This window comes from Loxodonta africana, chromosome 2, assembly GCF_030014295.1.
Source record: "Loxodonta africana isolate mLoxAfr1 chromosome 2, mLoxAfr1.hap2, whole genome shotgun sequence".
NCBI classification, from domain to species: Eukaryota; Metazoa; Chordata; class Mammalia; order Proboscidea; family Elephantidae; genus Loxodonta; species Loxodonta africana.
In genome coordinates, this window is record NC_087343.1 from 55,669,457 (window position 1) to 55,685,612 (window position 16,156).

Sequence of the window (16,156 nt, forward strand, 5' to 3'; positions counted from 1 at the left end):
AGTATCAACCAGGGTCTTACACTGAATATCATGTCCCTGAGACTTGAGTTTCTACTACCCGTTCTCATTTCCCACACTTCTTTGTATCTCTCTTGTCCAGCTTATCATTATTTCTCTGCTATCTCAGTTTTTCCACTTGGTTATGTGAAATGTTATAGTAATCTAGTAAGAATGCATGAGGGTCAACTGTGAGCAAAGCAAAACAGTGGTAAGGGATAAGAGAATACCAAAAGCTATGACATAGTCCATGCCCTTTACCCCTGCTTGCCCTGTTAGAACTTATACTGTAGTTGGGGAGATAAAGCATGCGCACAGAACAGTTGAGAAGAATGCAGCACTCACAGGAGCAGATAGACAAGTTTGCTTCAGAGTCCTGAGAAGGGAAAGGTCAGTATAGGCTACACTGGCTACTAGGTAGGGAAAGTTTTGCAAAGACAGTGGAACTTGAATTGAATCCTAGAGAATGGGTAGACTTTAGCTTAGTTGGAAGGAGAGGGAAGGATATTGGTAGGGGTAGAGTTCATATTGGAGAATACTGAATATGTTGAATAGAGAAGGTAGGACCAAAGTCTGATGTTTGGAGAAGAACTGGATTTTAATCTATAGGCCTAGGATTTCAAGTAGCAGCTTAAATTTTTATTTATTGTAATTAGAATAAAAATTCTCTTTCAAAGTTTATTTCAAAGTTATTCATGTTGGTAATGGACAGTTACTGGAGAAGTAGTGTGATGAAAGCAGATTTTCAAGACAGTGCTATGTATACAGAAGGAGTTGAGGAGAGTGGACCTGGAAGGAGAGAGAGCAGCAGAGAGACCAACTATTGCCATAAGGCAATTGTGTCTGGCCTGGGCTAATGTAGGCGGGCAGAAACATATTTAATAGCTGTCTTAGGTTGAGTTCCACAGAAATAAAACCTGAGAGGAGGATTAATGTGATAAGAAATCACATGATTTATTAAGGGAGTACTTCCAAGAGTAAATAGTGAGGGATTCAGGAGAGCAAAGCAGAATAGCAACAGAGGACAAAGAAGGATGTAACTTCAGGCAAAGTTCCAACCTCAGCCTGATCTGGAAGGGGAGCTCTCGTAGTTGTCCCAACTTGAGTCACAGGATGGTCTTTCGGCCTTTGCATGCAGGCGTTGCTGGTGGAGCATGGAGGGGCTAAAAGGTGGAGTAAAATCCCAGGCACTTTGTTTGTTTGTTCGTTTTAACCTTTGGGACAAAGCAGCTCTAATAGCCCAAGGGCAGTCATCTGAAGAAAGTCTCAAGTGAAGTGATTAGAAGCAAAGTATACAGAATGGGTGAGAGAACAGGCAGTGTTAATTTTCTCATAAAATCTTAAAATTTGCAAAGAATGAGCTTGTAGAAGTGAGATAGATGATAACTAGAGGATGGATGGACGGACGGACGGACGGACAGACGGACGGATGGACGGATAGATGGATGGGTAAGTAGGTAGGTGGGTAGGTAGATAATAGAAGGAGAGAAATGTGAGATATAAAACATTGTATCAGTGACTTACCCAAATGTTAAAACTTTTGCTATTCCTGTTGCACAGAAGATTTGTCCAGATAATCCAGTAGCTCATAGTAGGGTCTATAATATCTGTAAAAGGTGTTGTAAATGTAAAGTGTTGTACACACATATGGTACAAAGCAGCCTTATCTAGTTGGCATGACTTCCACTTCTCATGTGAATTCTTTCCCATGCATAAGTGAGATACACTCTTTTTCTTGAGGGAGCTAGGACTAGAATTTGACTCAACTCAATAAATGGGAGGTAAGTGCACTCATTAGGAAAATGGGAATAGGGCTGTTGGGCAGTGCTGCGTGTAACCCCACCTGAGATTCATGGTCATAAATTTGAAGTGAGGCCAGTCTAAAAGTTATGTGATTTTTGTTTAGCAACATTCAGTATCACAGGAGCAGAGTTGGAGGTTAGCCACGTAAGTATAATGAAAGGGAAAAGGTTAAGAGAGTTAAATGTTTGTAAGTTAATGATTAAAGTGATGGACCATGGAATCTAGGCTAGGTACCAAAAAAAAAAAAAATGGTAGGGTCAATGAATTAATTGGAGGTCTTGATTTGGTCAGAGAATTACTGAGTTCAGTATAATAGGTAAATGAGCCAAAGTTAATGGTCAGGGAGAAGAATGCTTGAAATTGAGACTGAGGTGCTGCAATTTTTCCAGATGACAAGGGTAAGAATAGGACCTTGAGAATGGATGGTGTAGATGAGTTAAAGATCACTGAAGTTGAGGAGGTCAAAGAAATGAGAGAAGAGTGTTCAATAGATTATCCAAGTAAATGTAAAATTTCCAAGATCTTTAGCCTCCTACCTAAGCAAACAAAAACAATGGAAACAAAACATAACAAACTCTTTAAGATGTCCTGAATGGATAAGCAATTAACTTCCACAGCAGTATTTATTCATCTTGGCACCTAGAATTAGGCATAATGATTATCTAAGTAACAAAATCACTTCACTTTTACATACACTGAACATTTATATATACAATGTCAAATCTGCATAATTTCCCTGAATAATTATTCGGTGTCACCTTGGATCACTGATCAAAAGCTATAGGGTCATTGGGGAAATGAATTTTAAATCTATGCAGGGGTTATAAAGAGACAACTGTCCATCACATTTAATTAAAACTCAAGGAAATAGCCTGAATGGGACTGATGGAGGTACTCTCATCCATTTCATTAATTTTTTGTGTAATTAATTGATTGTATCTACCTAGTTGCCAAAGGTACTTCTGGCAATCTTTGTTCCAAACATAATACCATGTGATTTTGGGACAGATGAAGGATATTAGGTGAAAAACATATTCACAGAAGAGCAGGGTTAATGTGCACATGAATTTAGCAGCTTACATGTTCATTCGGTTTATAAAATATACATTATCTCACACTTGCATAGATACTCTAGTTCTTATTTTATACCCAACTAAAAAGCTTTAAGGAAGGATTCATAGGTTCTATTTCCTTTTTTTTTTTTTGAACATATGATCAATTTATTTGTTTGCTTGCTTGCTTGCTTTCTCATTTATTTAAATATATCCTGTAGTGTATCCCAAGGAGCCTTGGTGGCACAATGGTTAAGCACTCGGCTGCTAACAGAAATGTTGGCAGTTCGAATCCACTAGCTTTTCCAAAGGAATAAAGACCTGGTGATCTGCTCCTGGAAAGATCACAGCCTAGGAGACCCTATGGGGGAAATTATACTCCGTCCTATAGGGTTGCTGTGAGTTGGAATTGACTCAGTGGCACTCAGCAATGATAACAAATGTATCCCACTATAAAAACAAGTTGGAATTGACTCGAGGGCGATGTTTTTTTAATACAATTAGCTGATCAAGCTCATTGACTAACCATGAAATAGCAGCAGTATTTAGCAGGTGCAGCCATTAGATAATGGGAGAATTTTAGGGAGATGTCTGTCTATGGAGACTGGAGAGGGAGTAGAGTGATAGAAAAGGATGCAAGTCATGAATTAGACTTCTCCAGCCAACTATAGAGAGTGAGTTTTTAAACTCATTTTCTTCATCTGTGAAATACAATACTAATTTCTGTTGCTATAATTCAAAAGGAAGTAAAAACGCATTGTAAACTAAAAATATATAGAGAGTAATATTTTTATTTAGCATTAGCAGCGTAATTAGTGGCATAATTGCACCAAGATGTTGCACGTGCTCTAGAAGGTAGCTCAGAGAAGATTGTTTCCATTGTACGGTTCTCTGGTTTGTTACTGCACATACCAGAATATGTTTTTGATTCTTAAGAAGACCTAGCTGTGGAAACGCATTTATAAATCAGACATATAATTAAGTCTAAAGATTTCTGAAAACAGTGATAAGAGCAATAGGAGAAAGAAGGAAGGTAGATACTGGCCCTTTCTAGATGCCAAAAATAAGGTTAGACTTGGAAATAGGGTTGCCTATAATCAGGAGCCAGAGCCAACTTTACCAACAGACCGGGAGACAATTGCTTACCTCGTGTATTGGAAAGAAGGCAGCCCTCTGGCAAAGGATTTCCTCTACTCAAGAAAGGAAGTGACTGGCATTCTTATAATAAAGACATTCCTTTGGGTAAAGAATTCTCCAAGTCCCTAATTTGGGGTCGGAAGGTTAAACAGAGCATTATCTTCAGTCACAAATCTTGATGCAGATTAATTTATTGGTGTGAATCAAACTTTAAAGGAGGGTGTAAAAAAGGATAAGAGAAGTGGGCAGCTCTGGAAAAGAAACAGAAGAAGGAATATGGAGCAAGGACTATCGAATCTGGAGGGCACTTTACCTTCTTTATCATTTTACTTTAGGTTGGCTCTGTAGTTTGCTGCTTGCATCATCCAATTCGTGGAAAAGAGAGAATAAAGGGAGGAAGACAGTAGGAGAAGGAAGATAGAGAGCAAGAAAAGAAGGGAGGTGGGTGGGGGAAGGGCTGATTTGAAGGAAATGAAGGTGCAGCTAAGCTAATAAAGGAAGTACATGCCCCTGCAAAATACCAAAACCAAATCTGCTGCTGTTGAGTGATTCCAACTCATGGCAACCTCATGTGTGACAGAGAAGAACTCCCCCACAGGGTTTTCTTTGCTGTAATCTTTATGAAAACACTTCACCAGGTCTTTCTTCCTTGGAGCCACTGGGTGGGTTTGAACCGAGAACCTTCAGGTTACCAGCCAATCTCAAATCTCGTGCATACTCAGGCTCCTCTGCGAGATGCTCATCTTGCTTATTTCTCTAGCCTCATCTAATTCTACTCTGTCCTATACGGTCGCTATCAGTTGGGTTTTTTTTCATCTTATTCTACTTTCCTCATTTGCCTTGGTCCGCGCTCTCTGGCTTTCTTTCCATTCCCGGGGCACACCTACCTCTTTTCCTTGTCAACCTCTTCCTACTCTTTGTGTGGCACACTATCCTCCCTCTCAGCCACCAGCCAGGACAGGCCTCCGTCCTCCACCCTTCAAGCAATCATCTTTGAAGTCGCAAATGAAATATTATTTCTGAGAGCCTTTTCTGAGCCTCCGTTTTAAATTAGGCCTCTAAGTTATACTTGCTAGTAACAACTTTTCTTTTACAACCCTTTTCACAGTTTGCGATTACACATTTATTTGAATAATCACGTTTAATCTCTCTTCCTCCCTCTAGCTTGGAAGCTCCATGAAGGCATTTCAGTCTAGTTCACCATCTTTTCTCAAAGCCTAGCAGTCACTGAATAAAAACTATTGAATACATAAGCCAACAATGTAAGAAGTTTAATAACAGCACTTTTGATTTTGTCCTTTGGGCTATGAACATCCACAGGATGGCAAGGATTATTGCTGTCAAAATAGAAGCATTTGTGAACTGACAGATTTTTAAACTCATCTAAAAGACTACAGTGTATTACATCTGATCTACATGTTTAAGCTGAAGAAGATTAAAACAGGGAACTTTACTAGATGGATAACTCTCAGTGGCTTGGTATTTCAGGTTGGAATTGTACAGTATGGAGAAAACGTAACCCATGAGTTCAACCTCAATAAGTATTCAACAACAGAAGAAGTACGTGTTGCAGCAAGTAAAATAGTCCAGAGAGGTGGTCGCCAAACTATGACAGCCCTTGGAATAGACACGGCAAGGTATATGGATGAAAAAATAAACCCAAGACTGCAAAAACAACTGCTCACGATCTAGCCCTTTGATGTGTTGACTGAGCGTTTACCTTCATATCTTAAAGCCATATTTTTTAAAACCACATTCAGCTGATCAATTAATAGGAACCAGATCAGGTTTTTCTGTAATATTATCTCACTACCCTTCTTATCTTTCCCTGTTATCCCAAGGGCTTTTTTAATGGAGATTCAGTTGAAAAACTACTATAGTCTATTGCCTCATGCTCTTGAGTACTGAGAATATCAGTGAATATCTTTTTCCTTTTTTCTTTGTTTTCAGGTCCTAGGAGTCCCAGTCTAAAAAAAAAATAAATAAAAACCAGTCCACTTCTACTCAATACATATTTACATCCAGTCTGTCTAAGAAGCCAAATTAAATATTGCCTTATTTGAACTGATTTTCAATGCAAAGGTTGAAAGAAGTTGAAAGGATTTGATTATTCACAATGCTTTCTTTCTTCTTTTTTACTTTCTCTGAACTCCCCCCTATTGACATCCTCTCCTTTGTCCCTTCTACGGTTGCCTTCGTGGAAAGCACATAACCCACTCTCTGGTTGGATTGCATTTCATAAGAATCCACAGAACTGTCCTTCTCTTACCATATGGAATATTTTATTTTCTGTACTTTCTCCTGTCTTATTTTCAGCTCATCTCCTCCTGTCTTTCTCATTACCCATGGCCATCGAGTCAATTCAGACTCATAGTGACCCTATAGGACAGAGTAGAACTGCCGCATAGAGTTTCCAAGGAGTGGCTGGTGAATTCGAACTGCCGACCTCTTGGTTAGCAGCTGAGTCCTTAACCATTGCACCACCAGTGCTCTCTCTCTCTCTTTAATCACCACTGAAAGCTTTTAGGCTCTTGAATGAAAACTAAACAATACCAAAAATCACAAGAAATCTAACAAATAGTTTGACTAGTGTTAAGAATTCTTCCATTAAGTGTTATCAATTTCTGGACTCTCATCTGTTTTTAAAGAGCCCGTTATCCATGCTCTCACTTCTCCTGCCTGCTAAGGTCAGTGTTTTAAGGGTGTTAAAATAGTTAATATGGACAGTCCGAAGACAAGGTTGGATATTCAAAATTTCAGAATTTCATGTGCAGCTGTAGACTCATAAGTGTTAGAAAAGCATGTGGTTCTAGTTATATGGGGCCCAAGAGAAAACAACCACAAACAGATGGAGTAATTTTACGTTTACCTGCCCCCTGCCCAAAGGATGACTGATTTGCACACACAACCTGCCCATGCCTAGGTGTACTGAATATGCCTCTGAAATAATTGGCTAGATGTGACTGCACATTGAAACTAAACTAAACTGTTCTTTGAAACCTCTAAGCCTGGAGGGAGCTGTGCGTTTTCCAAAGCAACCACTTAAGAATGAGCATTCATTCATCTTTGAAAACTAACTGATGAAATATTCTGGCTGCTTTTGCTCACAAATAAATACCACTCTAAATACCATGCCCTTTTATGGTCTTTGCCTATGTGTTTTGCAAAGGGTCTAGCTGTAGGACACAGAGATTATTGAGTTTTGAATATAAATAAAAAGCCCATAATGCATTAGTAAGTGTTCTTGTGCATTAGTTTTTTGTACTTAAGCATGCTTTTAATTGCTTCAGTATTTCTTTCAAGTAGGGCCAGATGCAAACAGTATATATATATATATTTTTTTTTTTTTTGAATCATTTACCTCCATTTCCACTGTATCCCAATTCATAAAACTTTTTTCTGTCTATTTTTCCTAATTTTCTTTCCTTTCAATAGGCTTAAGTGTTTAATCATAAGGCCTGAATTCTCCATGTTCCAAGAAGAGGGATCTTACTGGAAAATCTCAATTTTAAAAACCCTGCAGGGAGGTCAATGCTTAGTTCTAAGAAAGGACATTGGATGGTAGTGTTTTGGGGACAAGGGCAGCTTCCTGAGGAACATATGTGAAACACAAAGGGTGCTCTACAGAGTTCAGCCAATGGCTGCTCTTCCATTATATGAAGCTAGCCCTGGTTTTAGCTATCAGATTTTCTACAAGAAAGGACTTTTATAATCATCTCTTTCTGCTGATGTTCCTTTGGTCATGGCCTTGATCTTCAAGGGAAAGAGATGATGATCCTCTAAAGAATTAGAACTGCAAATAGGATTGATCTCATATGACACCCATTTCCATCATTTGAAAGACTAGCCTTTAACAGAAAATCTATTTGTGTGGTGTAGAGGCAGAGAAACACAGTCCCCCCCATGATCTTTTTTTTTTTTTTTTGAAAACTTAAGAAAAATAGAAAAGTATGAAGAAGAGTTAACAAAATCCTGGGTACCCACCACACAGAATGGACAATTGTTAACATCTTGTCCGATTTGCTCCAAGTCATTTTAAAAGAAAAATAATCACTGGCGAAATGCCCTTTGTCCATCAGAATCACCAGAATCCTTTCCCACTGCTCACAAGATGTTACGCATTTACTGTGTATCTGCTGCGTAACTAAGGCTCACTGTGAGAGCTGTTTGGAAGGGTAGTTTAAGAGAAATGTTTCTTTGGCATATCCCAAACTGCAGTTCTTTGTCCTCGTGACCAAAGTAAAATATTTAAAGAAATCACTTAATACAATGATTAAAATTACTTCACTTTATAACAAAATCTCAAAATTTTATATGAAAGCTTTCATTATTTCAGTCCTAAGTAAGGTGTACTCTTCTTGTCCAAAATTTTTAAGAAAGAAAGTGAGTTGAGGTTGAGTAAAAGGAAATAACAGAGGAGAGAAAGCATGAATGCACATACAGAACACATAAAACAAATTTTAAAATGTCCATTTCCTCTTTTCTCCATTTCTTTCAGTACATTCTTGTTGAATTAAATTAAAATTCCTTTCTTTGCAGTTAGATTATACCATTTTTCCCTTCTGCCCATGCCCTCCCCACAAAAGTCTGCATCCTAAAACCTAATTCAAACCAAATCTTTCATAGCTACCCCAACCCATCCTTGACCCCGATAACTCTGCTGACTGCCAGGTCGCTGACTCAAACCATTGCTATCTGTGGCCTTTTATTTCTATGTCTGATTATTTTTCCCATACCCCAAACACTCACAACCACACAAATAGCCTGTCCTCTCTCATTTCCTTTCATCAGCTCAAAGGATTTCCAAGGCCTTCTACAAATGTCAGCGTAGGTATGGAAGGATGTGAGGACTAAAGCCAAAGCTTCTGCCAAAAGCAGAAGAAAAGAGGCCTGTCAAGCAAGAAAAGGAGTGTTTATAGAGAAAGGAGTGACTGGGAGAGTATTTACGGAACTAATGTTCTCTAAATCTGGTGTGTGCACCAGTCACACCCTTCCTTTGAAATGTCCAAAAAATAAAATACTTCTGCCTTTTGTATAAGGAATACATGGCGGTTAGCAGAGTGGTGACCTCTCCATCATCTGGAATAAATCTACAACTATTGCAAATAATGATCATCGTGCTTTCCAGCTTGAACAATGGGCGTCGATGTTGATCTTGGAGGGAAAGCACTGGGCTACCTAGAGTTGTGTGTTTCGGTTTTGTTTATTGCCTTGCCTAATCTTGGGGCGGTGTTTTATTTGCCTTTCTTCTATCTGTGATTATTCCAGGAAAGAGGCTTTCACTGAAGCCCGGGGTGCACGAAGGGGGGTTAAAAAAGTCATGGTTATTGTGACTGATGGAGAGTCCCATGACAACCACCAACTGAATAAGGTCATCCAAGACTGTGAAGATGAAAATATTCAGCGGTTTTCCATAGCTGTAAGTAAATTGCTAGTGGTGGTTTGCAAACTCAAGAGCGAGGAGAATAGCTGTATACATATCGTGGTAATTTTATGAGATTACACAAACAAGGTTGTAAAGGAGAAACTTCTCCATTTGCAGGTAAGCTTTGGGAGCACTGGATTGGGGGAGAAAGGATGAAAGGAAAGAGGAAAGAAAGGGAGGGCCTGAGTGAGGAAGGGAGGAAAGAAGGAGCAAAGAAAAGAACGAATGAACAAAGTAAGGAACGAAGGAAGGAGACTGAAAGACATATTAGGTAATAAATACATTGCCTGTTAATAGTACTTAATCCTGAAATTTGGGAGGGTGGACAATCAGGACATGAATTTTATAATAATCTGTTAGAAGTCAGCAACGATATCGCTACGCCCAAGTTTTTAAGGTGTAAGAAAGAAGCAAAGGGTCACCTAGCCATTTGTCTACCCTGTGCATGTCTCTGCAGTAAGGAGTCCTGGTGGTACAGTGGTTAAGCACTCAACTGCTAACATAAGAGTTGGTGGTTTGAACCCAGCAGCCACATCGCGGGAGAAAGGTGTGGCAGTCTGCTTCCGTGAAGATTACATACAGCCTTGGAAACCCTATGGGGCAGTTCTGCTCTGTCCCATAGTGTCGCTATGAGTCAGAATGCACTTGATGGCAATGGGTTGGTTTTTTGGTTTTTATGTACATACCACTTCATGGTATTACCAGTGAAGTGAGGAGGAATCAGGAGATAATTATCATTACTCATGCACTTTGTCCAGAGCCATTTCCTCTATACGTCACATCCCAAACTGTGCAATCAAAGCCATGAGACCAGAGCTGTAAAATATGTTTACCTATGATTGCATTTAACCTGGATAAGAGGGGAGAAACTGGAATAAGAACACAATGAATTTTCTTCTGATTCCTGCTCTTGATAATGTAAAACTATCTCATATGAAGTACTTTGTGCCCTTTGTGAGAAAACCTGTATAAATACAAAGCAATCCATTATTAATAACATTTATATTCCAATATTCAAAAAAACAGAGATCATCTATGAGTTGGAATTGACTGAATGGTAACGGGCTTGGTTTTTTGTTTTTTTTTTTTGGTATCTGAATATTTAAGAGATCTTACTAGTGACTTTAAAAAAAAATCAACTACTAATAGCAATGACTCAATTTTCATGTTGTCATCCCATGGAGGGAGCATTCAGAAAAAGAGGCACAAAATTCTACTATTCAAACATAAAATAAGGAAACTGAGGCACAGCGAGGCCACATGGGCTACAGCCATGTGGCCTCGCTGTGCCTCAGTTTCCTCTTTTTTAAATGGAGAAAATAAAAGCTTTTCTCCTCTCTCTGAGGTGCCAGAAGAAACAAAGAAAGGTATGCAGAACAAAGATATAAAAAACATTATGTCACAGAGTGTTAGCTGTAATTAAAATTATTTTTTATGTTTGAATAGTAGAATTCCATACATGTCAGCTGCTATCCTGGGCTGCTCTTTTCTGGGTCCTATTTTCTCTGTTTTGTTGCCACAGCTCTACTCTTGTTGGTGCTGCAGGGCTGTCCTCACCTGTTTCCACTCATTTCTGCAGGCTCCAAAGAGTACCACGATCCTCCCCATCTCACCTATCTTTGTTTCAGAGCAGAGAGACACCAGCACCAAGACACTAAGCACTTATCATTATGTGTAAGAGTTTCAAAGCACGATGGACTCAAGGACACTTTCTAGAAGCGAGAAGGATTAGGATGGGGTAAGGGGGTGGAGGACACTATGTTTTTGAGCCAGAAAGACTTCTATTCAAATTCTGCCTGTTCCAGGTACTGACTTTGTGACAATGGAAAGTCATTTAATCCTCTAAGCTTTGGTACCTTCATCTATAAAATACCATAGGGTAGCGTTATTTCTCAATCTCTTTCTCTCTCTGATGAAGAATCAATGAGATAATGAAAACACCTAGGACAGTGGCAGGCTTCACACTCAATAAATATTATTTTTCTTCAAGGATCCTTAATTCAAGGAGTTTGTGATCATGAAATAATAAAATCGAAGTGTTTTAGAGATACAATGGACATTAGAGACAAATTGTATTGTCCTTTTGCTCAGAAACTTTCAGAGATCCCCTTCTTAGTCTATAAAGTCTAATCTCTTTCTGAACCCAAACTGAATCCAACCCTCCTTTCTAACTCTTTCACTATTGATTCCACAGTATGTACCTTCAGCCTGGGGTGAGGGACTCATCTCTGTCTTCCTAAATTGATTTTTTTAAATGAGTGAGGGAACAAAAAATCAGAATTCCAAGATAACAGCCTCAAATCTTTCAACAAAATCTCTTTTGTTTACACTAAGTAATAATCAGATATTACCCACAATGGTTTCTCAGCATTCAATCAGGGATATTTCCTTTTTTCCTTTCAAAAGTATGAAAGTGAAAACAGTGAAAGACACTTTACCCCATCATAGGAGGGGAAGAAAATGAGAGATTCATCCATGATTAAGTCCTGAAACACCACTGACTCACTGCATCCCAGCGGTAAGGTGATTGGACTCCTACTTTTCTAACCAAGATGACTTGGTTATAACAGTGATGACTTCTGACTGCAATATTTTCTTTTTCATTTGGGGTGCAAGATGTAAAGAAATTTTAAACCATTATCTCCTTCCTCTTGTTAGTTCTATAAATTATCTTTTGCCAACTATTTTCCAATATAAACAAACAAAAAAAACCAAACCCAGTGCCGTCGAGTCGATTCCAACTCATAGCGACCCTATAGGACAGAATAGAACTGCCCCATAGAGCTTCCAAGGAGCACCTGGTGGATTTGAACTGCTGACTCTTCAGTTAGCAGCTGCAGCACTTAACCACTATGCCACCAGGGTTTCATTTTCCAGTATATGCATTGTATTATTTCTCCTGTTAATACAATATGACTGTTTTGACCTCTCCGATGTTGAGAGTAATACACTATAGACCAGCCATCACTCAGAGATACTCTCCAGATGGCAGTGACAAAATTCAAGTCTATAGCTAGTCTCTTTTGTATGGAAAGCCATGCATGCCCAGTTTGTCCCAGACAACTGGATATCAATTGCTCTATGATTTGTTTCATTCCCCACCAGACGTGTAGTCTGGCATCCTAGGTACCATAGATGCAGATTACGAACCATTTTAGTCATTGTTGAAATTAACAGGATTAGGAAAACCTCATTGGAAAGAAGGTATCTACTAAAAAAAAAAAAAAGTGGCTTCTAATTTTGAATGAATTTTGTGTTTTACATTATATTTGACCACATATTCAGTATTTACTGCCCTTCCATCATTGTCTGTCTTTGTTGGGTCCCTAGTTGATTATTCATACCTTGCCTCCCAAAAAGAAGTCTTATTATTGCATTAATCTTCATAGAGATCATCAAGTCATGAATTTCTTTCCTGGTTTTAACAGTAACATGTTATCAAATTCCTCTTTGAAGTGGCATAAATAAAAATGTATGGAGAAATTTCACTTAGGAACAATTATTGGTTGTTTTTCCCAATTCACATTTCTTTTCCCTAATGAACCATATATTTTTTATTTTGTGACAACTATTTTTTTTTTTTTTTTTAGGAAATAAGGTAGTCATTTTATATAGCTTCCTTTCTTCTTTAACAAGAAAGGTTGGTTTTAGACATTCATGCTGGACATGATCAAATATCCAACAGTCCCATGATTGCCTGGACTGTTCCTTCTACTCCGACATTTTTACCCATCATTTGATCCTGAACATCATGGAGATGTCTTGTTGGGGAGTAGATATAGCACCCAAGAGTAACTATTGACATATGAGCACCCTGTGAAAGACCGCAAACATTTCCATGTTAAATTTCAGATTTAGTGAGGGCCTTGATCTGGCTTTGAGGTCTCCATGGTCCCTCTGTTTCCATCACTTGTGGGTATCAGACATAGTTAGCAGGGGATGTTGTACATTCGGATTCTAATCTTAGGTTATAAATGCTGAGTCTAATCTTCCATGATAATGGCAGTGAAGTGTGTCACCTACACCACTCAAATGAAAGAAAATCAGAGGAGTTAGAAAGTATCTTAAAATTTCATTTATTTACACACGAAAGGCATGGCCCTACACGTAAATGAATTGTAGACTTTACATTGACACATTTGTCTCAACGGGCCTTCAATTCTGAATATCTGTTGCAGGTAAATATTAACAAAATACTGAATGTCTAGGCTTGACAGATTTGTATTGAGTGAGACAGGAGCAATTTATAAGTCCAATTGTATATCTCTTCTCATTCCTAGAAAACAATGTTTTTACAAGCTACCAAATCCTTGGATGAAGGATCAAAATACATTTCTATTTTCATTTTCATTCTATGATAGAACATAGTTCAAAACTACACAGATCACAGTAACTCATAGAATTTATGTACAGCCAGAGGCACCTCAGATGAATGGCCTGGTGATCTACTTCCAAAAAAGCACAGCCATTGAAAACCCAATAGGGTGCAGTTCTACTTTGAAACACATGGGGTCACCATGAGTCAAAACTGACTCAACAGCAACTGGTTGCTTATAGCTATATAAACCAAAACCAAACCAAACCCACTGCCATCGAGGCGATTCCGACTCATAGCATCCCTACAGGACAGAGTAGAACTACCCCGTAGAGTTTCCAAGGAGTGCCTGGTGGATTCAAACCGCCGACTTTTTGGTTAGCAGCCATAGCACTTAACCACTATGCCACCAGGGTTTCCTTTATAGCTATATAGGTGGCACAAAGGGTTTCTGCTTGCCTGCTAACGTAAAAGTTGGCAATTCGAATCCACCCAGTGCTACCACAGAAGAAAAGGCCTGGTAATGTGCTTCCATAAAAATTACAGCCCAAGAAAAACTTATGAAGGAAGCAGTTCTACTTTGTAACACGTGGGGTTACCATGAGTCACAAGCAACTCGATGGCACCTAATAATAACTCCCATTTTTTTTTACTTGCACATTTTATTTTTCATATCTAAATATGTCACCTGGGCATTTTTCCTGTTGAACTTTATCCATTTGTCTCTGTCCTGTTACACATCCCACTGAATGTCTGAGAATATTCACATCATAACTAAAAATCACACATGGTCCAAAGTCTTGACAATGTTTTCTTACGTGGATTTTCAACTGTATCAATTTATATATGAAATGGTAGTTACTGTTTCAACCTGATAGTGAATTAAAAAAAAAAAAAAAGTAGAATAAGTTAAGATAAACAATGCGAACCCAAAGGCTTCACTTGGATGCAGAACTGGTGGTAAACTAAAAGAAATTCATATATATCGAAGCTGCTGACAAAAAAGGAGCCCGACAGTGTGCTTAGAGAAGAACCCCACGTGGAGAGTGAAGGGTTGAGGGAGCCCCTGGTGCTTGGAATCTCGCCCTCCTGCTTTTTTCGTGTTTACTGTGGACATGTACATTCCAGATGTGGTGAGATATCCCAGTGTAAGAAGAGCATCTTAATTGTTTTAAAATATGACAGAATATTTGTTAAATGTAATAAGAGCAAGTGGCCCTTGGGTTTCCCCTCCCTCTCTGCACAATCCCCCCTATCTTTTTCATTGATTCTCTTCCCCCTGTCACTTAGCTAAAATGGGGAAACTGATGGTGGCCTCTGTTCAAATGTAAACAGTATCTGATATTTGGCATTCGCTTTTCAGCAAAGTAGTCGGGAGTTGAATTTTGTGTTCCCCATATAGACCTTACTACCGAAAGTCTAGACATCCTACTAGAGAGTAAATTCAGAAATCAAAAAGCTTCCCAAGTAGCATGACCTTAGAGACAGCTGTACATGCACTGTGCATCTTGGTTGTGATGTTAGCTGTGTGATTACATAAGCTTGTCCAGATTCATGAAACTGCATTTAAAAAGGATAAATTTTGCTGTATATAAATGGTAGCTTATAAACTTTACATAAAAAAAAAAAAATAAGAAGTGTTTGAGAAGCCTGCTCAGGTATCTAAATAATTACAGTTAGCTATAACAGATAGTTCCTACCTTTCTTTTCTATAAAAATAGAATGTTCCTGTCTTTAGCATTTGTTTTCAAACGGGAATGTCTCCATTGTTTACTTTCTGTATTACCGATTAGTTACTACTTAGTCCAATATCTGCTTTAAAAATGTAGGATTTGGACTGTCCATTGGTAAGGTTTTCTGGAAAACTGCCCATTAAAGATTAAGTAGCTCAATTTCTAACTGCTCCTACTAACAAATGGTGATGTCACTGGCTGAGATGTCAGAGACATTCAGAAGCTACGATATTGCTTTTGAACTGTCAGATTTTATAGACACAGCTATCAATAAACTGCAGTGCAGGAATGCAAGAAAAGAAATTTTTGCATGCAAACAAAATTGCCCTTTTTTATTTTCCTACACCAATTGCAGTGTTTATGCAACAGTTAATAGTAGGGAATCTATGTATTCTCAAAGCTGCTCTTCCAAGGTTGTGGGAGTACATAAAAACTGCATTATGCCATTGACTGAGATCCTTATTTAACATCTAGAATTTACAATATATCCTCGCCATTTATTGCTGTGTCTTAGATTCTTGGCAGCTATAACCGAGGAAATTTAAGCACTGAGAAATTTGTGGAGGAAATACGATCAATTGCAAGTGAGCCCACTGAAAAGCATTTCTTCAACGTGTCTGATGAACTGGCTCTGGTCACTATTGTTGAAGCTCTGGGAGAAAGAATATTTGCCCTGGAAGGTATGATTGTTTCT

General features: G+C 38.5%; 1 protein-coding gene across 1 annotated transcript in view; it reads left to right on the plus strand.

Annotated features, from left to right (window-relative positions):
* The window catches only part of ITGA1 (integrin subunit alpha 1), a 231,824-nt gene that overhangs the window by 120,011 nt on the left and 95,657 nt on the right, over positions 1-16,156 (plus strand). The window contains exons 7-9 of the mRNA XM_010588138.3: positions 5,478-5,626; positions 9,258-9,408; positions 15,977-16,142. Coding sequence (XP_010586440.2) covers positions 5,478-5,626; positions 9,258-9,408; positions 15,977-16,142 — 466 coding nt within the window. The remainder of the gene's footprint in view (positions 1-5,477; positions 5,627-9,257; positions 9,409-15,976; positions 16,143-16,156) is intronic.